Below are 26,000 nucleotides of genomic sequence, written 5' to 3' on the forward strand. Positions count from 1 at the left end.
CTGGCATCAATTATATCGCTCAGACCTCAATATAATGGACTGATCATTGCAATTACAATGAGACGTGAGATTTTCTTTTTAATTCCTTCACAAGTTATGGGCAAGGCCAGTATTGATTGCCCATCCCTAACTGTCCTTGAGAAGGTGGTGGTAACCATCTTCTTGAATACAACTGAATAGCTTGTTTGGCCATTTCGAGGGCAGTTGAGAGTCAAGCACATTGCTGAGGGTCTGGAGTCACATATAGGCTAGATAGGGTAAGGACAGCAGATTTCCTTCCCTAATTGGTACTATTTTTGGCAGGCCTCCCACAGAAGAATCAATGCTTGGTTCTCAGTGTCGCTTTTTCCAGACGTCGAGACCCCTGTCACCAGGATAAAATCCTGGCTGATGTGTTTTTCTAATATTTTAAATCTAAGACAGAAAACTGTCTGTGGTGAAGCTGATGTGGTTAATGAGAGGTGTATGCATGAACAATGATTTCATTGAACCTACTTGTATTTACAAAAGAAAGGTGTTTTTACTAAGCATTTACTTTTTAATTAGCCTTCAACATAGCAATTTTGAGTAGTTTTAATTTGGACAAGCAATGAGACTTTATCAGAACATTGTCTGAATATTGCACATTACAGGATGCAGCTTCCCTCACAGCAAAGTATATTCTATTTTTAAAACACTCAGGTACTTATTTGTAAGATAAAGGTTATAGAACATTATAATGACTTTATGTAAATTGAAATGTTCACACAGTTATCTTACGCTGAGGAGAAGATGAACAGTTTGGATCATTGTTATTGTGAGAAAAGCTGTAAGGTGAAAGACAGGATCTACAGAGAATCGGTGTACTGGACAGATGGCTGTAAGAACTGCACATGCAAGGTACCCCTCAAGTCCACCTCTTCTACTAGTTCAGATAAATGAGCTGGAAGCTAACTCTTGCTTTGTTATATATTTTCCAATTTCCAGATTCCAAACAATTGATGTGGAATTGCTCTGGTTGGTATACTGTTATGATTCCCATGGAGACCACCAACGAATCAAAATATTCAAATCTCACTGACTGACCCTAATTTAGCAACCCAAAAACCAAACAGCCAAGATTTCACTTTTATAAGTTTTACTTTCATACTCAAACCAAAACCAGCGTAAACTAAGTATGAACTAACAGTTAAATCATGCTCTCTCTCTATATATATTTTATATATATATAAAGATTACATGTTCATTAGCAGATGCAACAATGATAGTCTTTACGAATCTTCAGTTTAGTCTTATCAGCAAGGTGGTGCTGGACAGTCCCACAGTACAACAAAATCAGGATCTTCCTCAAGTTCTGTGTTCTAGAATGTAAATCCAGAAGCAATGAGGTCCCATTGATAGCTAGCAATGCAATCTTCCCTTTAATGGTTTGGTTTTGTCGCCTCTCAAACAACCTCAGCCTTGCCCACTACTGTACTGATGACATGGCATCACTGTTGGCTTTTCAGTCACCGAAGACAGCTGCCAGAAGCCATTCACCAATGATCAGCCCTTTGTCCAGTCTCCTTTGCTTCAATTGCTTCAACCAGCTGCTTTATAGTCTGATTCTCTAGAAGCCCAGGAACTTGCAGCTTTCAGCCTGTCTCTTTAAAAAAATCTGGCTGATTCTCCATCCACTGCAGAGTCATTCACAACTCCCCAAAGTCTTCTTTTTACAAAACACACACAGCCTTTTAGCTGATTTCCTCCTTTTCCAAAAGCCTTCTGGTGAAACTGAAACCTAAGTCCCCAGTCACATGTCCTTGGTTTAAAAAACAAGTTTTTTCTCAGTTGCAGGACTGTTTGTTTGTCTAACCTGGGTTTGACTCCCCCCGCCAAAAAACCTGGAAATCTTTTAGTTTCAATTTCAAATCAGGGACTGTCTCAAAAAAACAACACAAGCTGTACTGCATCACAATATGGAGTAAAATCAAAAACCCACTTCTGACATTGGAGCTGCCGATCTTTGACTGCTGGAAGGCCTGTTATTGGCCTGCCAGACTTGGGAGCTCACCGGCCGTCTTTAATTGAACGGGGCTCCTGGAGGCGGCCACTTAATTGGCCATCTCATCGAAAATTGCCCTCTGGGTCCTGGCGCCGGCCTGTGTGGATTCCTGATCCACATTTCCTCCCAATGGTGGGATTAAGACCCAGAAATGAAAATTCAGCCCCAGAGGTCTATTGTGCCCACAGTTCACCACTTCATTCCAAGTGTCAAAGAGTTCCATTTGATAGTTACTGATCTGAGATAGCCAGGTTAATTGAGGATGGCCATGTGGCTGCCTCAAAACCCAGAGCAAGTTGGTGTCCTGTCCAGATCTCAAATCTGATCTACATTGCCCAATTTACGGGAACTTTAGCTGGAATTTTCTGGGCCCTTTGGGATGGACTTGGAGATAGGCAAAATAGCATGGGAAGAGGTCAGAGGGGTGGGGGGTGCGGTGGTGCCTGATGTCTTCCCGCTGTCATGCCTTTCTGCTAGAGTGGAAAGGTTGTCAGATCAGCTGACCACCGGGCAGCCAATTGAACCACTTAATTGGCCAATTAGGAGTCACTTCCCACCCCTGTGGGCATGTCGGGGTCCCGCCACTGTGTGGGGAGACTGCCCAGTGAAAACTGGTGGCCTTCCAGTGGGCTCCGGGGGACCCTCCTTTTGGACACTCCATGGCCCGTGGAGGGTTCTTCCAGCGGCAATGGCCGCCCCCAAGGCGTCAGCGCTGCCTGCCCTCAGCGATCCCCGCCCCCTCGATCGTCAAGGCCCTGGCTACCCCCAACTGAACGTACCTCTCTCTGAGGGTACTCAGCCATTGAGGCGTCCTCTCCCTGCAGCTGCAGCCTCGTCAATGATCGATGGCAGCAGTGATGATGTTGAGCTGCTGGCCCTCCTCAGTTTATCACAAAAACAAAGCATTTTTAATGTAATAATAAAAGCAAAATACTGCAGATGCTGGAAATCTGAAATAAAAACAAGAGATGCTGGAAATACCCAGCAGGTCTGGCAGCATCTGTGGAGAGAGAAGCAGAGTTAACGTTTCAGGTCAGTGACCCTTGAAGTCCAGTCCTCCGCCTGATTAACCTGATTTTAAATCATTGAAAATGACTTTTAAAAATATACTGAACAATTTACAAGTTTCACTGATGTACACTAGACAGTTTCTTATTAAATTAACTATTTTTAAATATTTAAAAACTTTTAAAGCGTACCTACTTCTGACTGTGCACCTCAAAAATGAGCTCAATTTGAACAGCATCCTCAAATGGCTGTGAATCACAATTGGCAGAATCTCGTCATGTTCATTAACTCGATCGGGGCCAGAGCCAGTTTGATAGGTGGGGCTGGCTTCAGACGAAATGTATTTTAAACCAGCTTTAAAGATCGAGGAAACTCGGTTGCTGCTTAATGTAACTTACATTTAAAATTCCCTGATATTTTGCACTCGTATGGCCGATTTCTTAGAAGATAATCATCGAATGGTTACAGCACAGAAGGAGGGCATTCAGCCCGTGAGCCCATGCTGGCACTCTGCAACAGCATTCCAGCTCGTCCCACTCTCCCGCTCTTTCTGCGTAGCCCTGCTATCCTTCTTCAGCCAGATTGTGCCGATAAAACCAGCACAACCTAATGGAAATTTTAGACCTCTGTGTCCTGCAGCCAGGATTTTACTTACATCAATTAAATGTCCGTCTGGGATTAATGTAAAAAAGTATCTGACTCTTAACCCTAAGAGAATAATAGTGCATGGCACTGATTGGCAGCCAGTCTGAAATTAAGGGCTGGATGTGGGCATCGCTGGCAAGGCCAGCATTTGTTTCCCATCCTGAATTGCCCTTGACAACTGAGTGGCTTGCTATGCCATTTCAGAGGGCAGTTAAGAGTCAACCACATTGCCGTGGGTTTGGAGTCACATGTAGGCCAGACCGGGTAAGGATGGCAGATTTCCTTCCCTAAAGGACATTAGTGAACCAGATGAGTTTTTTTTACGACAATTGATGATGGTTTCATGGCACATGACTGAGACTAGCTTTTTTCTGATTCCAGATTTTTAAAATTAATTAATTGAACTTATTAATTAATTGAATTTAAATTCCACCAGCTGCCATGGTGGGATTTGAACCCGTGTCCCCAGAGCATTAGCCTGGGCCTCTGGATTACTAGTTCAGTGACATGACCACTACGTCACCGTCTCCCTCCTGGGCTCCCCTGAGGTGAGGTTGGAAGCAGGGGTGGGGGGTCCCCATAAAATTGCGACAAGTGGTGGAGGTGGATGGCTCATCGCTGCCCTGTCACCAAGCGATTTTGCTGGGAGCGGGATCGGCCGACAACAGCCTTGTCACCCAGAGGTCAATGACAGCCCTTAAGTGGCCTCTTCCTGCTGCTACTGGGATCTCACCAGCACAAGGGGCCGTGCAGGGAGGACGCCTTGTAAAACACCCTGCAGGCTTGAGGGGGCCCTCCTCCATGAGCAATCTGTGGCCCATGGAGGACCTCACCAGCAGAACCTCCATGGAGCCCCCTTCCCCTGGACATCATGCCCACTCCCCCACGCTGGGGCCTTCCAGACTGGCCCCGGTGACCCCACCTCACTTACCTTGGGTCTGCAGCGCTGGGTCTGGTTCCAAGGCCTCTGCAGTGCCAGCTCCCAGTGGTGCTGCTAATACTGCTGAGCTGCCGGTCCTCTGATTGGCCAGCAGCTCATGGAGGCGACATTCCCGTCTTTAAAGGGATGGAAATCCCGGCGCTGGAAACTTCACCTCCGGAGCAACGCAGGATTGTGCCAGGGAGCACAAAAAGGCTGAGACGGGGTTCTACTCGCCTTTTCAACCCAACGCCGGGAGTCCAGCTGCCTCCACAAGATGCCAGCCTAAAAGTTGGGAGGAGTTCGGGAAAAACAGGTCTTTCAACAAAAAATATAGAACCATGTTATATATTTGGTTCTTTGTGCTGACACCGTATAGAGTCTAGCTACAGAGGTTCTTAGACTGTGTTGTTTAAACATTAATCTTTATTGTATTGTAACTATATACACTCCACACTAGCCTGTGTGTCTCCTTCAAAAGCCACACTGCAACTGTTCTCGAGTCTCTCCCACATGATCTCTTACCTCATTATGGTGGGTGGTAATCTTTACATTCTCTCAAGATACCCTTATACTACATCTCCCCCCACGTCTTTATCCCAGTATATATTTAGATACATTTACTTTTTTATTTACATGCTCCCCCATCTCCCCCCAAGACTCTGACTTCATAGATTCAACCTATCAGGAGGCTTCACAACTCTCCCTGATCTTGTTGTCAGATGTGGAAGATTGGTACTCTTCCTCTGATCCCTTGTTTCTTGACTTATTTCTTTTGAGATACAGCTCTGAAACAGACCCTTTGGCCCACCGAGTCTGTGCCGACCAACAACCACCCATTTATACTAATGCTATATTAATCCCATATTCCCGACTATATCCCCACCTTCCCCTACCACCTACCTACACTAGGGGCAATTTACAATGGCCAATTTATTTATCAACCTGCAAGTCTTTGGCTGTGGAAGGAAACCGGAGCACCCGGTGAAAACCCACATGGTCACAGGGAGAACTTGCAAACTCTGCACAGGCAGTACCCAGAACTGAACCCGGGTCGCTGGAGCTGTGAGGCTGCGGTGCTAACCACTGCGCCACTGTACCAACTTGGACGGCCTTCATTGAGGTTTGTAGCATTCGGTGTTTTTTGAATTTTTGGTTCATCATCTGAGTCATCTAAATGTATGACTGATTGACGTCTTTGCTGTAAAGGAATAAGATTCCTTCTATTTCTCCATATAGAACCTTCTTGAGTTCATATTAGATAAGATCGCTGTCGATTCTCATCTTTCTGGAGGGTAGGCGGTGGCGTAGTGATATTATCACTGGACTAGTAACCCAGAGACGCAGGGTATTCCTCTGGGGACATGGGTTCGAATCCCACCACAGCAGAAAGTGGAATTTGAACTTAATAAAAAAAAAAAATTCTGGAATTAAAAACTAGTCTAATGATGGCCATGAAACCATTGCCGATTGTTGTAAAAACCCATCTGGTGCACTCATGTCCTTTCGGGAAGGAAATCTGCTGTCCTTTCCTGGTCTGGCCATCATGTGACTCCAGACCCACAGCAATGTGGTTAACTCTTACATGCCCTCTGAAATGGCCTCGCAAGCCACTCAGTTGTACCTAACCGCTACGAAGTCTATAAAAAGGAATGAAACTGGACGGACCACCCAGTATCGACCTAGGACTGGAAACGACAACGGCAAACCCAGTCCTGTCGACCCTGCAAAGTCCTCCTTACTAACATCTGGGGGCTTGTGCCAAAGTTGGGAGAGCTGTCCCACAGACTAGTCAAGCAACAGCCTGACATAGTCGTACTCACGGAATCATACCTAACAGACAATGTCCCAGACACTGCCATCACCATCCCCGGGTACGTCCTGTCCCACCGGCAAGACAGACCCAGCAGAGGTGGTGGCACAGTGGTATACAGTAGGGAGGGAGTTGCCCTGGGAGTCCTCAACATCGACTCCGGACATCATGAAGTCTCATGGCATCAGGTTAAATATGGGCAAGGTAACCTCCTACTGATTACCACCTACCGCCCTCCCTCAGCTGATGACTCAGTACTCCTCCATGTTGAACAGCACTTTGAGGAAGCACTGAGGGTGGCAAGGGCACAAAATGTACTCTGGGTGGGGGACTTCAATGTCCATCACCATGAGTGGCTCGGTAGCACCACTACTGACCGAGCTGGCCGAGTCCTAAAGGACATGGCTGCTAGACTGGGTCCACGGCAGGTGGTGAGGGAACCAACACGAGGGAAGAACATACTCGACCTCATCCTCACCAATCTGCCTGCCGCGGATGCATCTGTCCATGACAGTATTGGTAGGAGTGACCACCGCACAGTCCTTGTGGAGACGAAGTCCCGCCTTCATATTGAGGATACCGTCCATCGTGTTGTGTGGCACTATCACCGTGCTGAATGGGATAGATTTCGAATGGATCTAGCAATGCAAAACTGGGCATCCATGAGGCACTGTGGGCCATCAGCAGCAGAATTGTACTCAACCACAATCTGTAACCTCATGGCTCGGCATATCCCCCACTCTACCATTACCATCAAGCCAGGAGACCAACTCTGGTTCAATGAAGAGTGTAGGAGGGCATGCCAGGAGCAGCACCAGGCATACCTCAAAATGAGGTGTCAACCGGGTGAAGCTACAACACAGGACTACATTGCGTGCCAAACTGCGTAAGCAGCATGCGATAGACAGAGCTAAGTGATCCCATAACCAACGGATCAGATCTAAGCTCTGCAGTCCTGCCACATCCAGCCGTGAATGGTGGTGGACAATTAAACAACTAACTGGAGGAGGTGGCTCCACAAATATCCCCATCCTCAATGATGGGGGAGCCCAGCACATCAGTGCGAAAGATAAGGCTGAAGTATTTGCAACAATCTTCAGCCAGAAGGCTGAGTTGATGATCCATCTCGGCCTCCTCCTGAAGTCCCCAGCATCACAGATGCCAAACTTCAGCCAATTCGATTCACTCCACATGATATTAAGAAACGACTGAAGGCACTAGATACTGCAAAAGCTATGGGCCCTGACAATATTCCGGCAATAGTACTGAAGACCTGTGCTCCAGAACTTGCCGCGCCCCTATCCAAGCTGTTCCAGTACAACTACAACACTGGCATCTACCCTGCAATGTGGAAAATTGCCCAGGTATGTCCTGTACACAAAAAGCAGGACAAATCCAACCCCGCCAACTACCGCCCCATTAGCCTACTCTCAATCATCAGTAAAGTGATGGAAGGTGTCATCAACAGTGCCATCAAGCGGCACTTGCTTAGCAACAACCTGCTCAGTGATGCTCAGTTTGGGTTCCGCCAGGGCCACTCAGCTCCTGACCTTATTACAGCCTTGGTTCAAACATGGACAAAAGAGTGCAACTCAAGAGGTGAGGTGAGAGTGACTGCCCTTGACATCAAGGCAGCATTTGACCGAGTATGGCATCAAGGAGCCCTAGCAAAACTGAGGTCAATGGGAATCAGGGGGAAAACCCTCTGCTGGCTGGAGTCATACCTAGCGCAAAGGAAGATGGTTGTGGTTGTTGGAGTTCAATCATCTGAGCTCCAGGACATCACTGCAGGAGTACCTCAGGGTAGTGTCCTCGGCCCAACCATCTTCAGCTGCTTCATCAATGACCTTCCTTCAATCATAAGGTCAGAAGTGGGGATGTTCGCTGATGATTGCACAATGTTCAGCACCATTCGCAATTTCTCAGATACTGAAGCAGTCTGTGTAGAAATGCAGCAAGACCTGGACAATATGCAGGCTTGGGCTGATAAGTGGCAAGTAACATTCGCGCCACACAAATGCCAGGCAATGACCATCTCCAACAAGAGAGAATCTAACCATCTCCCCTTGACATTCAACGGCATTACCATCGCTGAATCCCCCACTATCAACATCCTAGGGGCTACCATTGACCGAAAAATGAACTGGAGTAGCCATATAAATACCGTGGCTACAAGAGCAGGTCAGAGGCTCGGAATCCTGAGGCGAGTAACTCACCTCCTGACTCCCCAAAGCCTGTCCACAATCTACAAGGCACAAGTCAGGAGTGTGATGGAATACTCTCCACTTGCCTGGATGGGTGCAGCTCCAACAACACTCAAGAAGCTCGACACCATCCAGGACAAAGCGGCTCGCTTGATTGGCACTCCATCTACAAATATTCACTCCCTCCACCACCGACGCACAGTGGCAGCAGTGTGTACCATCTACAAGATGCACTGCAGCAATGCACCAAGGCTCCTTCGACAGCACCTTCCAAACCCACGACCTCTACCAACTAGAAGGACAAGGGCAGCAAATACATGGGAACACCACCACCTGCAAGTTCCCCTCCAAGTCACACACCACCCTGACTTGGAACTATATCGCCGTTGCTTCACTGTCGCTGGGTCAAAATCCTGGAACTCCCTTCCTAACAGCACTGTGGGTGTACCTACCCTTCATGGACTGCAGTGGTTCAAGAAGGCAGCTCACCACCACCTTCTCAAGGGCAATTAGGGATGGGCAATAAATGCTGGCCTGGCCAGCGACGCCCACATCCCGTGAATGAATAAAGAAAAAAAAAATTACCCCTTCTCTATTTTGGTCTCGTACTCATACTTTTTGCCCTTCTGACAACTTTGCTAGGTTTCTTGTACAATATCTACTGTAATGATTATGGGTCTGTTTGTTTCCATATGACTTTTCTTTGTCTTGTACATTTTGATAATCCTTGCTTTGCAATCCTGGAAGTAATTTCTTGGGTAGAATTGGAAGTTGTGTTTGAGGTTTTCTTCCCATTAAGAGTTTTGATGGCGCTAATCTGCACAATAATGGAATAGTTCTGTATGTCAGTCGTGTTAATTGGAAATCTTGATTTTTCATCAACACAATTTTAATGGTTCTAACTGCTTGCTCAGCTTCTTCATTTGATTGTGAATACTTAGGAGAGCTTGTTAGGTGAACAAACCCACATTCTTCTGCAAAGTGCGTGAAGTAATCGTTTGCAAATTGTGGTCCATTATCAGATACTATCTGATCAGGTATACCATTTGTTGTGAAAACGTCTTGTAAAACTCTGATGACTGCTTCATTTGTTAGTGTGTACATCCACTTAACTTCGATCCATCTTCAGAAGTAATCAACTATAATTAGATAGGATCTTCTCCCCAAAGAAGAATAAATCTATCACCAATCATTCCCACAGTCTAGTTGAGAATTGGATCGAAAGTAGAGGTTCGCTTTGATCCTGTTTGTGAACTGCACATACATCACAATTTGACATCAGTTCTTCAATATCCTTCAAGATTCTTGGCCGCTACACGGATGCCTGAGCCCGTGCTCTACATTTAGTTATGCCCCACATGACCCTGGTGTATTTTGTCCAAGATATCTACTTGGCATGATTCTGGAATCACCAGTCTTTCATCATATACCAATCTGTCATCCACTATGGTAAAGTGTCTTCGCTGTTCAAAGAAGATTTTCATCCTCTTTCTTTGGGACTTTGTTGTGGCCACCCTTGCTTGCAATTTTGGCTGACATTGATGCATTCTTCATCTTACATCTGCGCCTGACGAATTTGTTGGAGTTTATTTGAACTTGCTGGCCAGTGTGATGCAGTGACCTGTGAAAATGACTAAATTTCGTTAATAAAGTTAACATCCTGTTAAGTAGGATGGTCGACCTTCGCTCGAGACCGTGCATCTGCTGTCGTTTGCTGCTTGCCCTGTACGTATACTATTTCGTATGTGAACCTCATGAGCCTCAACCGGAATCTCTGGATCCGTGGAGACATCCTAGTGAGTTCCTTTTCATCGAGTAAGAAAACTATGGGTGTGTGGTCTGTCTCAATGATGACCTTTAAGTCAATAATGTAGTTTGAAAATTTCTCATAAGTCCAAGTGACTGTGGGAACTTCCTTCACTATCACAGCGCATCTCAGCTCTGTGTCAGATAGTGCTCATGATGCATAATAAACAGGTCTTCGACTTCTATCGGGCTGTTCATGGAAAAGAACTGCCCCTATCCCTGGGGACGAGGCATCAGCCACGACCATGGTTGGAAATTAAGGGTTATAATGGGCTAAAACATCTGGTAAAATCAGCATCTCCTCGATCCATTGGAATGCTTGTTTCTGATGTGCATCCCAGCACCATGCCTGAGCTTTCCATGGTAGTTGCCGCAAAGGTTCGGTAGTTTGGGCTAAGTTTGGTAGGAATTTTGCCAACTGATTGACCATACCAAGAAACCGTTGAAGATCCCGGGTCGAAGTAGGACCTGGAAATATGCTAATGGTTCTCGTCTTTTGTGGGTCTGGCATTATGCCACTGCTGCTGACAATGTGTCCCAAAAAATGAATGGACTTCTTAGAAGACTCGCATTTCTCATTGAGTGTTATGCCTTCGTCCTGCAGACGATTCAAAACCATTCTAACCCTTCGGTTGTGTTCTTCAATCGACTCCTCATAAATTAGGATGTTGTCCATACGACAGATTACACCTTCCAGGCCGTGTAGAATACTTGACATAGTTCTGGTGCTGACGTGATACCAAATGGAAGTTGGTTAAAGCAAAATCTCCTAAAGGGAGTAATGAAGGGAGTCAATAACCTTGACTTCATATCTAATAGAACTTTCCAAAAGCCACTATTCATGTCAAGTTTCATGAAGACAGTGCTTCTGGATAACTTTGCCAAACTTTCGTCCACTGAGGATATCAGATGGATTTCACATGCCACTGCCTCATTAAGTTGAGATCAATCTACACAAATGCGAAGATCCCTGTTTGGTTTCGGAACTGGAACCATTCCTGAACACCAATCTGAAGGTTCAGTAACTCCCAACTTGGTCATGTCTTCTAGTTGATATTGAACTTGCTTCATTAGTGGGTGCGGAATCTACCTCGGCTTGAAGAGACTAAGTGGTTCAGTATCTTTTCGCAATGTGATGCTGTATTCGGTCTTCAGTCTCCCTAGACCTGTGAACAATTTTGGGAATTCCTCTTGAAAGTGACTCCGGATTCTTGTTGTTTAATCTCTCCAAATTTCTCTATAATCTGAAGGTCAGTACAAGCTCTCCACTCAAGAGTGAGAACTCCTGATTGCTTAGGAGATAAAGTGCTTGTAATATCTACTTTCCCTTAAATTGAAGCATTGCTTGTAACTTCCTCTTTACTTCAAGTACATCACCTCCTGGGCCATGTAACTGAGTTTCTGTTGGTTGCAGAATGTGTGGATAGTCACGGCTCTTTATCTGACAGGACTGTCAACTTGCTCCGGTGTCGAGTTTAAAATTAGTGATATGCCCATTGACATATATATCTGCTGTCCAAAATACTTGTTTCAGATCATTGATATTGCCCAGAAAATATTTTGATTGATCTGCTGCAGGAGGTTGCATAACATCATTTACCTCTCTATTTTAACTACTTTCCTTTTAGAGGTTGAGGTAGTCGAGATTTTATTTTGGTACATCTTACTGAAATGCCCTATTTTTCTGCAATAAAAAGATTCTGCTCTATTGGTGGGACATTGTTCACGCCTGTGGGAAGTTTTTGCACCACACCGTTGGCAGGATTTAAAGGCGTCCTCCCTGCAGTGTATCTTTTTTCCTGGTGCCTCTTGTTCAGCCCTCTGGCGAAGGAACTGAACAGTTGCAGGAGGTTTCCTGAGCCAAGATCTTTTCTCATCTCGCAGGATTGGTCTGTTATTGCTGCGCAAATTGAAGTAGGAATCACAAGCTTTTAAAACTTTGTCAACTTTGGCTGACATTTCATCAATATGTTGTATTATATCATCAGCTATAGCACCAATTAAATATACTAATATATTCACTTGCTCTGTTTCGGACTTGCTCTCCAATTTTGATGCAATTCTGTATCTGAAGAATCTATTCCTCCTTTGTACCCAGTTTTGAATCTGATTGGATCCTTCGTGACTTTTGAAACTCTGGCACTCCCAAATTTTGATACATTAAAAAAAATTATAGACTTTTTAGAGTGTTCCCCTTTAAGAAACTCTTTTTTTCAGGCTAGCTTGCTTTGATGGCATGTAGCAGTATAACAGGTGCTTGACAGTGTTCCCTGTTTGTTTTTTAAAGGCTTCTGGTAGGGACTTCTCTTTCTTTCAGCAGTTCATTGAAATGTTTATATAGCTACCTATTGGACTTGACAGAGCTGTTCGATAAACAGTTCAAGGGTTTTCCCTTTGCTTTTTATTCAGCTAGAGTATATCTTGTTCAAACTTGACAGCTTTAATGTTTTTTCTCCTCAGCTTAGCTGCATTGATGGAGACTCTGCTGTGTTCGGGGGTTTAACATATTTTTTTTTCACTATTGGACTTTTTTTTCAGTTTGCGAGCTTTTCAGGGTTTTCTTGCTCTCCGCCCTTGCGTTCAGCCCGAGTGAGGGATTGGGTTCCCCCTTTTTTATTCTCTGTCGATCACATGGAGCCTTTAGAAAATTATTTTTTGAAACTCTTCAAAGGCTTTTTTTAAACCAGGATTTCTTGATTGTCAGCACAATGACTCACATGCTCACTTGTTTTTCAGCCACACTTCCTTTCTAAGGAGCTTTTCTCTGCCTTCTGTGGTATGTAGTTTATTTTTTCTCTTCAGCTACTTGTTTTAAAGTTTCTTCTCTTCTGGCTGAAGCATGATTGTTGCTTCAAATTTTCTCTTCTGTATATAGGACTTCGATCCCAGAGCTGTTCACCATATTATATATTTGAATAAAAGCAAAATACTGCAGATGCTGGAAATCTGAAATAAAAACAAGAAATGCTGGAAATACTTAGCAGGTCTGGCAGCATTTGTGGAGAGAGAAGCAGAGTTAACGTTTCGGGTCAGTGACCATTCTTCGAAATTGAAAAATATTAGAAATGTCAAAGGTTATAAGCAAGTAAAGTGGGGGTGGGGCAAGAGATAACAAAGGAGAAGGTGTAGATTGGACAAGGCCACAGAGGGTGGTGCTGTTGTTGTATGGCGTACCGACCTCTACCTTGCAGAGGCTCAATGCCAGCTCACAGACATTTCTTACAACCTCCCTCTGGACCATGACCCCACCACCGAACATCAAGACACTGTCCACAGGACTGTCACTGACCTCATCTCCTCTTGAGATCTTCCCTCTACAGCTTCCAACCTCATAGTCCCGCAACCCTGGACAGCCCGCTTCTACCTCCTTCCCAAAATCCACAAACAAGACTGTCCCGGCAGACCCATTGTGCCAGCCTGCTCCTGCCCCACTGAACTTATTCCTTCCTATCTTGACTCTATCTTTTCTCCGCTGGTCCAGTCTCTTCCCACCTACATCCGTGACTCTTCTGACGCCCTACGTCATTTTGACAATTTCCAGTTTCCTGGCTCCAACCACCTCCTCTTCACTATGGACGTCCAATCTCTCTACACCTCCATCCCCCACCAGGACGGTTTGAGGACTCTCCACTTCTTCCTCGAACAGAGGCCCAACCAGTCCCCATCCACCACCACCCTTCTCCGCCTGGCTGAAATTGTTCTCACATTGAATAACTTCTCCTTCAACTCCACTCACTTCCTTCAAGTAAAAGGTGTTGCTATGGGTACCCACATGGGTCGCAGTTATGCCTGTCTTTTTGTGGGATATGTGGAACATTCTTTGTTCCAGACCTACTCAGGCCCCTCCCCCAACTCTTTTTCCGATACATTGATGACTTTTTCGGTGCCGTTTCCTGCTCCCGCCCCGAACTGGAAAACTTTATCAACTTTGCTTCCAATTCCCACCCTTCTCTCGCCTTTACATGGTCCATCTCTGACACTTCCCTTCCTTCCTCGACTTCTCTGTCTCCATCTCTGGGAATAGGTTGTCTACTAATGTCCATTATAAGCCCACCGACTCCCACAGCGACCTCGACTACACTTCTTCACACCCTGCCTCCTGTAAGGACTTCATTCCATTCTCCCAGTTTCTCCGTCTCCGACGCATCTGCTCTGATGATGCTACCTTCCATGACTGCGCTTCTGATATGTCTTCCTTTTTCCTCAATCGAGGATTCCCCCCCCCACTGTTTACAGGGCCCTCAACTGTGTCTGGCCCATTTCCCGCACCTCTACCCTTACCCCTTCCCCTCCCTCCCAGAACAATGGCAGGGTTCCCCTTGTCCTCACTTTCCATCCCATCAGCCTCCATATCCAAAGGATCATCCTCCGCCATTTCCGCCACCTCCAGCGTGATGCCACTACCAAATGCATCTTCCCCTCCCTTCCCCTGTCAGCATTCCGAAGGGATCGTTCCCTCCGCGACACCCTGGTCCACTCCTCCATTACCCCCACCACCTCGTCCCCTTCCCATGGCACCTTCCTCTGCAATCGCAGGAGGTGTACTACCTGCCCATTTACCTCCTCTTTCCTCACTATCCCAGGCCCCAAACACTCCTTTCAGGTGAAGCAGTGATTTACTTGTACTTCTTTCAATGTAGTATACTGTATTCGCTGCTCACAATGTGGTCTCCTGTACATTGGGGAGACCAAACGCAGACTGGGTGACCGCTTTGTGGAACACCTCCGCTCACTCCGCAAGCAGGACCCTGAGCTTCCGGTTGCTTGCCATTTCAACACTCCCCCCTCCCCCCCCCTCTGCTCTCATGCTCACATCTCTATCCTGGGCTTGCTGCAGTGGTCCAGGGAACATCAACGCAAGCTCGAGGAACAGCAGCTCATTTTCCGATTAGGCACACTACAGCCTGCCGGACTTAACATTGAGTTCAATAATTTCAGAGCATGACGGGCCCCCCATTTTGCTTTTATTTTTAGTTATTTTTTCTATTTTACGTTTTGTTACATTTTTTTTGTATCTTTATTTCATTTCATCTTAGTTTGTTCAGTTTGCTTACCCACTGTTTTTTTTCATGTTTGTACTTGCTGCTGTTCAATATTCAGTCCATTAACACCCTATCTGTACGAATGCTTTGTCTTTCAACACACCATTAACATATTGTTTGCCTTTGCTCCATGACCTTTTGGTCAGCTATTCTGTGTCCTTGTCCAATCTGCACCTTCTCCTTTGTTATCTTTTGCCCCACTCCCACTTTACTTGCTTATAACCTTTGACATTTCTAATATTTGCCAGTTCCGAAGAAGGGTCACTGACCCGAAACGTTAACTCTGCTTCTATCTCCACAGATGCTGCCAGATCTGCTGAGTATTTCCAGCATTTCTTGTATTTATGTTATATATTTGGTTCTTTATGCTGCCACCATATAGAGTCTCGCCAGATAGGTTCATGGACAGTATTGTTTAAACATTAATCTTTATTGTATAGTGTCATGCATGCCCCACATGCCAAGCATGAGGCATATTCATTTCACCACATGGACATTAAATTTCAAACTGTTGTTGAAGTGAAGAAAGGACTTGCTTTAAAAAAATTTGCCAGATCTTGGCTGGAAAGACATTTGCATATTAACAGACAGTGCTTGGAAAGGACAAAGGGCCATTCCCTGACACATTCAACCCACAATGGACTTTTGATCACCTGACGTTGAAGGTAGGGGAGCTTGTAATCCAGTTTGACTGCTAAGATGGCCGAATACACAAACCGACATGGTCAAACCAGCTAGTCACATGACTAACCTGCTGGGCAACCTGAGTTTTTTTGACTTTGTAAGAACAGTTTTGGCAGAAATCAGAATGCTCCTGGACTGAGAAGATCTCTCCTGGCTGGCTCGCCACAGCCCCTCCTATCTGCCTGCTCCCATCTCTTTCTCACAAGCCTCTGAATCCACTGAAGCCACATAAGCCCCAAGAGAGAAAAGTCTCCTACAGTGAACAAGGTTTAAGAAGAATACTGGGCCCCAGTGAAAAGCAAGATCTACCTACAATCAAGGACTCTACAGTGAGCTCGAAGAACTGTAACAAAAACTTTAGATATTGCCTCAAACTTTTCCACTTTATTTGTCTTCTGCTCTTTTCTGTCTCTATTTGCATGTGTGTATCGCATATGTATGCTAGCGTGGGTGCGTCGTGTATCCATAGGCGTTCACCGAATTAGAGTTTAAGTTTATGTTTAATAAATTTTAACTTTTCTTCTTTAAACCTAACAAAACCTGTTTGTGCTGGTTTCTTTGCCTTAAAATTGGATAGCGGTGAACAAGGGAGCTAAAAACACAATGTGTTTAAAATTATATCTGTAACAGTAAGACCAGGGTGAAGGCTGAAAGGGAACCCAAGACCGAGGGGATTTGAGGAAAAAAATTTTCACCCAGATGGTGGTTGGAATCTGGAACTGCCTGAAGAGGTGGTTGAGGCAGGAACCCTCACAACATTTAGGAAGTATTTGGATGAGCACTTGAAACGCCATAGCATACAAAGCTACGGGCCAAGTGTTGGAAAATGGGATTAGAATAGTTCGGTGCTTGATGGCTGGCACGGACACGATGGGCCGAAGGGCCCGTTTCTGTGCTGTATAACTCTATGACTTGATGACTTCGTTCTCACCTGGTCGTAACATATAGTAACTATATACACTGCTCTCTAGCCTGTGTGTCAACTTTAAAAGCCATGCTGTAACTGTTCTCTAGTCTCTCCCACATGATCTCTGACTTCATCATGGTGGGTGGTAATCTTTACATTCTCTCAAGGTTCACCCTATGATACCCTTATACTACAAATCGTAGAATGGTCACAGCACAGAAGGAGGCCACTTGGTCCATCATGTCTATGCTGGCTCTCTGTAAGAATAAGCAACTTGCCCCACTCCCCTGTCCTTTCAGCATAGCCCTGCAATTTTTTCTCTTTCAATAGTTATCCAATTCCCTTTTGAAAGCCACAATTGAATCTGCCTCCACCACACTCTCAGGCAATGCATTCCAGATCCTAACCACTCACTCTATAAAAAATGTTTCTCCTCATGTCGTCTCTGGTTCTTTTGCCATTCACCTTAAATCGATGTCCTCTGGTTCTAGACCCTTCCTATGGGAACAGTTTCTCTCGATCTACTCTGTCCATACCCCTCATGATTTTGAACATCTCTATCAAATCTCCTCCCAATCTTCTTCTCTGTGAAGAGAACAGGCCCAGCTTCTCTAATCTATTCTCGTAACTGAAGTCTCTCATCCCTGGAAGCATTCTTGTAAATCATTTCTGCACCTTCTCCAATGCCTTCACATCCTTCCTAAAGTGTGGTGCCCAGAATTAGACGCAATACTCCAGTTGAGACTGAACCATGTTTTACAAATGTTCACCGTAACTTCCTTGCTTTTGTACTCTATGTCTCAATTTATAAAGCCTAGGATTCTGTAAGCCAGCACATCGATTGTGAGCTACTAGTAGCTCGTCGACGGTGACTGGAGCATGGTCAGTGATAGCAGTGACTGGAGCATGGTCAGTGTGGGCAGTAAATGGAGCATGGTCAGTGTGGGCAGAGACTGGAACATGTTCAGTGCGGCGGTGACTGGAGCATGGTCAGTGTGGGCAGTGACTGGAACATGTCCAGCGTGGTGGTGACTGGAGCATGGTCAGTGTGGGGGGTGACTGGAACATGTTCAGTGTGGGCAGTGACTGGAACATGTTCAGCGTGGCGGTGACTGGAGCATGGTCAGTGTGGGGGGTGACTGGAGCATGGTCAGTGTGGGTGGTGACTGGAGCATACTCAGTGTGGGCGGTGACTGGAGCATGTGCAGTGCAGGCAGTGACTGGAGTATGCTCATTGTGGACTGTGACTGGAACATGAGTGTGGGCGATGACTGGAGTGTGTGTAGTGCATGCGGTGACTGGAGCATGCGCAGTGTGGGTGGTAACTGGAGCCTTGTGCAGTGTGGGAGTGACTGGAGCATGCACAGTGGGTGGTGACTGGAGCATGCGCAGTGTGGGTGGTAACTGGAGCCTTGTGCAGTGTGGGAGTGACTGGAGCATACTCAGTGTGGGTGGTGACTGGAGCATACTCAGTGCGGGTGGTGACTGGAACATGTTCAGTGCGGCGGTGACTGGAGCATGTGCAGTGTGGGTGCTGGTGCCTTGTGCAGTGTGGGCGGTGAATGGAGCATGTGCAGTGCAGGCAGTGACTGGAGCATGTGCAGTGCAGGCAGTGACTGGAGTATGCTCAGTGCGGACTGTGACTGGAACATAAGGAGTGTGGGCAATGACTGGAGTGTGTGTCGTGTGGGTGGTGACTGGAGCATGCACAGTGTGGGTGGTGACTGGAGCATGCTCAGTGTGGGTGGTGACTGGAGCATGCTCAGTGCGGGCGGTGACTGGAGCACGGGCAGTGCGAGGAGTGACTGGAGCATGCTCAGTGTGGGCGGTGACTGGAGCATGCTCAGTGTGGGCGGTGACTGGAGCGTGCTTAGTGCGGGCGGTGACTGGAGCATGTGCAGTGCGGGCGGTGACTGGAGCGTGCTCAGTGCGGGCGGTGACTGGAGCATGTGCAGTGCAGGCGGTGACTGGAGCATGAGCAGTGCGGGCGGTGACTGGAGCATGTGCAGTGCGGGCGGTGACTGGAGCGTGCTCAGTGCGGGCGGTGACTGGAGCATGAGCAGTGCGTGCGGTGACTGGAGCGTGCTCAGTGCGGGCGGTGACTGCAACATGTGCAGTGCGGGCGGTGACTGGAGCATGTGCAGTGCAGGCGGTGACTGGAGCATGTGCAGTGTGGGCGGTGACTGGAGCATGTGCAGTGCGGGCGGTGACTGGAGCATATGCAGTGAGGGTGTTGGAGCCTTGCGCAGTGCGGGCAGTGACTGGAGCATGCGCAGTGCAGGCGGTGACTGGAGCATGTGCAGTGCGGGCAGTGACTGGAGCATGCGCAGTGCAGGCGGTGACTGGAGCCTTGCGCAGTGCGGGCAGTGACTGGAGCTAGACGGAGGCAGTCATGTCAGATCCACAGTGGGTGAGAAATCGCCAAGTGTAGGAGAGGAATGGAATTGGCGGGTGGCCAGGAAGCAATGGAGCCAGCAGGTGGGCGAGGAATCTTCATAAACACCTAGTATAGGTCTCAAACGCACCCAATAAGAATAAAAGCAAAATACTATGGATGCTGGAAATCTGAAATAAAAACAAAAAGTGCTGTAAGTAGCAGGTCTGACAGCATCTGTGGACAGAAAAACAGATTTAACGCTTCAGGTCTTTGACCTTTCATGTTCTGATGAAAAATCACAGACCTGAAGCGTTAGCTCTGTTTCTCTCTCCACAGCTGCTGCCTGACCTGATGAGTATTTCCAGCACTTTTTGTTTTTGTTTTAGATTTCCAGTATACACAGTACTCTGCTTTTGTTTTAGTACAGGTGTTGCTCACAGAAACTGAGTTGAGAAACATGGTCAGTTTGTATTGGATTGGATTTGGTTGCAAAATTTGGTTTCTGGCCTTCTGTGTAGTTCTTTTTTGTTGTGTCAGTTTGAGCTGGAGTGCAGATGAAGGAAAAGCTGCTGGGTTTAACCCCAATTACTTTTGAGCCCAGTCGGGCCCAACAATTTCCAATGTGAGACTTTCAAGGGAGGTAGATTCCAGGGGAGATGACATTGCTGAACAGCCACCAGTCACTCAATAAAGTCGCTGCTGGGCTTCTGGACACCAGCAAGTAACGTGATCACTTGACCAGGCTTGCATGCAGTGTCAAGTATCTCATTGAAATAAAGTTAAGATCAATTTTCCTTCATATTAAATATACTATAATATAATTATAATAGCTACATATTTAGTTTGCATTTTCTAGCCATAGCTTTTCAATATATGTTTAAGTAGGTAATCATATTTTTTGTTTATCAGAAGTAGTTCTCACTGAAGAAAAGGTTGGAGACCCTTCCCGTAAGCCTTATAACCACTTTCTCAACCTGCCCTGCCACTTCCAATGAGTTATAACTTTTAATATGCCGATAATTCCACTTCTTTGAGTCCTGCAGATCACAAGACAAACACTCACACCAGAAATTCCCTCAAAGTTTCTGCTTTAACTTTTGTGGAATTTTAGTGGAAACCCCATTTGTACCTGGAAGTGTGGTCAGCTCCAAACATCCACTCAAGTTACAGTAACAGAGTGGGTGAAGTGCAAGGAAATTCGCTCCAATGATTTCAAACTCATCTTTTTCTTTCTAACCACTGCAAATATAATGTGTATGGTAAAATGGATGCAGAGTTATTTTGAAGCATAAAATTCAAAATCATTCCCTGTCCCTCCTTCATCTATCTAAAGTGAGAAAGGAATTTTATTAAGGAAGAAATGCAAAACAGTAGGACTCCTGTAAGTTAGATTTTACAATTGTACATAAATTCCATTGTAATATTATCAGTTCCTCAGATTGCAACATAAAAGAGATACACAGGAAGTTTGGTCTGTATAAATTGGCTATGAGTTATTATAGTGGTTAATAATGCATTGATGTTGATATCTAACGAAGATGGTCTTTAAAGAACATCGAAATGTTTTCCCCAGAATGGAACAGTCCAGTGCAAGAGGCTGATCTGCCCCCCTGAGAATTGTCCTCCAGGTAATGCGCCAGTCTACGTGGAAGGCAAATGCTGCAAGGAATGCCAGCGTGAGTACCTTTTGATTTTATCTATACTTCAGATGCTGGTTACAAGTCCATTTTCTATTACTTCCTGAAGAGGTGAAAATCAAGCTGTTCGAGAAGTTTACACTTTTCACCAAAACAAATCCATTTTATAAAATTTGATCCAATATGTAGCCACAAAACCTGTCCCAAGACAGCTGACAATATCACTTCGTAAGACAAGTGATACACAAACGGTTGGAATCTTATATTTCTTGTTTCCCATTGGAGATTTGATAGTTTTCCACTCACTGGCTCCTTGCCATTCTTCAAATTGAGCCATTTGTGGATCATGGATGTGATTTTGCTGATGAACACTCAATGGTGTGATGTGGTTGTCTATCAATGTACTGCTAACTTTATTATTTTTAAATATCCATATGGTTTAAAATAGACCCAGACCAAAATCTACCGCCAAAGTCTCTGCAATTTCAAGAGACCAGGGACTGCATTTTCAATTGCCTGTGGGGGCGAGAATGGGGAGCGGTGCGCTTTGAAAATAACACTCCCAGATGGCGTGTGTGTCCCGTCGTCTCCGGGAACCCGCTTGTCTCCAATTAACAGCCTGTTAAGCTCCTTGAGGAACTTATTAACGGGTTAGGGAAGGCCAGAAGGCGATTTTCAAATCGCAAATCACCAAACCTGAATAGTCTGGTGCATGTTAGTGCACTGCTGTCGACTCCAATACAATGAGCCATCAAGCAACGTTTTCTTTAATGAAAAATTTTTGGCACTAAAGTTTTTTGTCTCTGATTGGGTGCAGTACCTTTTGGTTGGCCGTTTGGCCATTTTTCTGCACCATGAGGCTGCTGGCCCTCCGAAGTTCTGCTTCCTCTATCCTGCAAGGTCATGGCAGGCCCCGTCATGGCTGCCATCTGCCTTTGAGGATTGTGCTCAGCAGGCAGATCCTATCTCCTCACAAAGCTCGGCACCGTTAATTGAAGATAGAGCCACGTGAGTGACGCGGTGCGGAGTTGGGACCCAGAAATTATCCAGATGTCGGGTTCCTGACCCCGGATTGAAATTCAAACCTCAGACCTCTCTCTCTCCTGCTTTCTCTGTTGCATTTGTGGCCCCAGTCTGCTTTCTCCCATTCCTTGAGTTACATCATTGGCACTTGTAGTGTTGTGCTGCGTTCTTAAGTCTTCATTAAATGATAACCACAGACTTTATATTCGGATTCAACACGTACACTGTTTATTGTCTCACTTATCTACATTGCATGATCTCAGGTCCAGGTCTTTTCTTCACTGGTGTATATGTGTGTGGTTTGTAAACCATGTGCTGAGTGTGTCTCTCAAAATAGCATCTCCTTATATATGTATGATGATGTCATCAGTTGCATCAGTGGCCTGGTCTCTTAAAGGTGAAGTTACTTAAAGGTCACCACTACACTACATTACAGCACTGATGTGTACCCTCCTGCTTTCTGTGCATCATCTCTGACCCAAACTGCTCTCTGTGGAGTACTGGTGACTCTTGCCTATTGCCTCCCTGCATTGGATTTCTTCAGCCACTATGCTGCTCCCATGCATCCTCTCAGAATCTACTGTGTCAAGCCACCTCAGAATCATTTATGTTTCAATAAGATCACCTCCTATTCTTCTAAACCAATGAGTATAGGCTCAACCTTTCCTCATAAGCTAACCCCTTCATCCCAGAAATCAACTTAGTGAACCTTCTCTGAACTGCTTCCAATGCAAGTATATCCATATATTGGAGACCAAAATGGTGCACAGTACTCTAGGTGCAGTAGCTCCATGCCCTGTACGGTTGTAGTAAGACTTCCCTACTTTTATGCTCCATCTCCCTTGCAATAAAGGTTCATCTCGGGTCAAATATGACACCAAGGTTGTAAACAGTCTTGATAAGTCTCAGACAGTTGCCAGGGAGAGAGATGCAGTCGATAGCTAGGGAACGGAGTTTGGAGCACGGACCGAATCCAAAGGCTTCAGTCCTTCCAGTAATTAATTGGAGGAAATTCCTGCTCATCCAGTACTGGATGTTGGATAAGCAGTCTGATAATTTAGCAACAGCAAAGTTCGAGCCCTCTTCCATATGTCCTAGATTTATCTAGACAGATACATGAATGGGCAGGAAGTAAAGAGATACAGACCCTTAGAAAATAGGCGACATATTTAGATAGAGGATCTGGATCGGCGCAGGCTTGGAGGGCCGAAGGGCCTGTTCCTGTGCTGTAATTTTCTTTGTTCTTTGTCCTCATCCAACTCTATCAGCATAACCTTCCATTCCCTTCTCCTTCATCTGCTTATCTAGCTTCCCCTTAAATACAGCTATACTATTCGCCTCAACTACTCTCTGTGGTAGTGAGTTTTGCATTCTCACCACATTCTCAATACAGGGGGTGATCAGAGATCTTATTGTGATTGACATGATGGGAGCAGCATGGCCACATGAGAAGGCAGGGTCAAGGGATGGCCGTGAATATGGGTTGGGGAGTTTACATGGAGAGATTTAGGGAGGATAAGCGGCTGGTGAACTCAGAGGAGAGGGAACATGATGAGTTGAAATGGAGGTTGAATCACGAAGGATGGAAGTCATTTGATCCAGAGGCTGAGGGAGGAAAGCAGTGAAGAAAGTTTTTATAATAGTTGGGTGGGTGGTAGAGAAAGGATTTCAAATGAGAGGTGGCAGGGTTAGAACAAGTGAGATGCTCAAAGGAGGAGAAAAGAGCAGAGGATTATGAGGACAGACCAAGGTGCAATTTGGTGATAAGAGCTACTCTGCCACTGCGATAGTCTAGATGGGGCAAGTGGTGGAAGGTAAAGCCAGGCAGGGAGACTTCAATCAGAAGGTGTCATCACCCCTCAGCTAGGTATCCGTCAAGGCCATGATGTTGATCCACAATAAGCTCATGGATGGCAAGGCCTTGTTCACAAATGAGCAGACATTCTGCAGGGAGATGCAGAGACGGGCGTTGATAGCTGATCTGCTGGCAAAGTCCACAGGTCAACATTGGGAGGGGTGAATTGAATGGGGAAATGATTGCCAAGATTAGTCCCCAGCTGGCACACCGGGTGGGAAAGTTGGCGTGAGAGTAGGATGGGGCAGTTGGCGTTGCTGCTCATAAGGAGTGATGAATGCCTTGATGGGCCCTTTGGAGGATGCCAAGAGAGGCACAGAGGAAAGCCGTAGGCTTATCTAAGAGGGAGTCCAGCCTGGGACGGCGGCAGGAGAGTAGGAAGGTTGAGGAGGGCTGTTAGGTGATGTAGGCAGAGTATCTGAGAGGAGAGAGGCATGGCAGCAGGAGAGAGGGATCTAGGAGGGGTAAAGAGAAAAGAATTAAAAAGAGAAGAGGAAAGAAAAAGTGGGAATAGTCATGATGGGCTCGGGTCCAGAGCGGCATTCAAAATGAGCAAGTCATAGGGTAAACTCTGATAGGATAGGCCTGGTTACATAGCAATTATTAAATTATATATGTCCTGGTAGTAAATGAGGAATAGAGAGGTGACAATAGCAGATAGTCCAGTATTAAAGTTAGAGGTTCCATGGTGGAATAAAGTTGACGTAGGTAGGTAGAGTCAACCTGGATTATTAATGAACTGTGTCATGCATACCCCCACCTGCCAAGAATGAGGCATATTAATTTTGTTATATGAACATTGATTTTAAATGGTTTCTGGAGTGAAGAAATGACTTGTTTGAAGATCACCAGATATTGGGCTGGAAGGGACTTTGCATACTAAGAGACGCTGCTTGTGGAGACAAAGGACTATTCCTTGCTCCAATTAACCCAAATGGATTTTGAACACCAGATATTGAAGGTGTAAGAAAGTGCATTCCAGGCCCTACTAAGATGATACAATCCATAGAGTCAGGACTGGTTAAACCAGCTGGTCACATGACTCACTGGCTGGTGCAAGTTTTTTGAACGAGCTACAGGACAGTTTGAATTCAGAAGGCAGTTGAAGCTGGAACAAGGAAGCCTCTCTCGCTCTCTCTCTCTTTCTCCCAAGCCACCAGATGCACGGAAAACACATAAACCTCCAGAGAGAAAAGTTGTAGAGTGAACTGGGCCCCAACGAACAATGGGATTTCCCGTCCACCAAAGACTCCACATTGAACTTAAAGGACTGTAACTACCAGATATTGCCTCAAACTTTTGCCCTTTATTCCTTCTACTTTTTCTGTCTCTATCTGCATGTGTGTTTATCGCATATGCATGCTAGTGTGGTCGTGTCGCATATTCGTAGTCGTTAACCAGATTAGAGTTTAAGTTGAATAAACTTCTATCTTTCTTGTTTAAATCTAAGGAAACCTGTTTGATTTCTTTGCCTTACTATTGGAGCAGTGAGCAAGGATTCACGAAGGGGGAGGCTAAAGACATGGTGTTTTAAAATTAAACCCTATTACGGTTAAACCAGGCAAAGGCTGAGAGGGAACCCCCAGACTCTTTCTCATCTGGTCGTAACAGAAATTTGGAGGCTGGCGTCTGAGATTTGACCCACAGACAAATAAGAAATTGGAAGTGGGAAGCCAAATTGATCCCAAATAAAGGAGAAAAGATTTCAGTACAGGTTTTCTTGTGGTTGTGTGTGCTAGAATACCAACATGTCTGTGACTGAAGCTAAAAGCTCCCCAAGCCAGGGTGAAGTAACTTGGGATAAGTTAAAAGCACTGTCTATGGAGGAGTTGAGGAAAATGGCTAAGCAGTGTGGGATCATTGTACGAGACAAGGCTAGAAAGTCTGAACTCCTAAGACTAGTGGCCAACCATTTTCCCCTAGAGTCTGAAGAAGCAGAAACAGGGTTAGAAGTAGACTCCGACAGGGTATTGCTAGCAAAGATACAATTGGAACAGAGGAAACTTGAATTAGAAGACAGGGGAAGAGAAAGAGAGAGACAGGAGAAAGAAAGAGGG

General features: G+C 45.7%; 1 protein-coding gene across 1 annotated transcript in view; it reads left to right on the forward strand.

Moving 5' to 3' along the window:
- Positions 1-26,000, forward strand: part of LOC137379809 (protein kinase C-binding protein NELL2-like) — a 282,199-nt gene that overhangs the window by 51,491 nt on the left and 204,708 nt on the right. Inside the window, exons 8-9 of the mRNA XM_068051187.1 lie at positions 751-879; positions 21,002-21,104. Coding sequence (XP_067907288.1) covers positions 751-879; positions 21,002-21,104 — 232 coding nt within the window. The remainder of the gene's footprint in view (positions 1-750; positions 880-21,001; positions 21,105-26,000) is intronic.

Source organism: Heterodontus francisci, chromosome 18, assembly GCF_036365525.1.
Source record: "Heterodontus francisci isolate sHetFra1 chromosome 18, sHetFra1.hap1, whole genome shotgun sequence".
Classification (NCBI taxonomy): Eukaryota; Metazoa; Chordata; class Chondrichthyes; order Heterodontiformes; family Heterodontidae; genus Heterodontus; species Heterodontus francisci.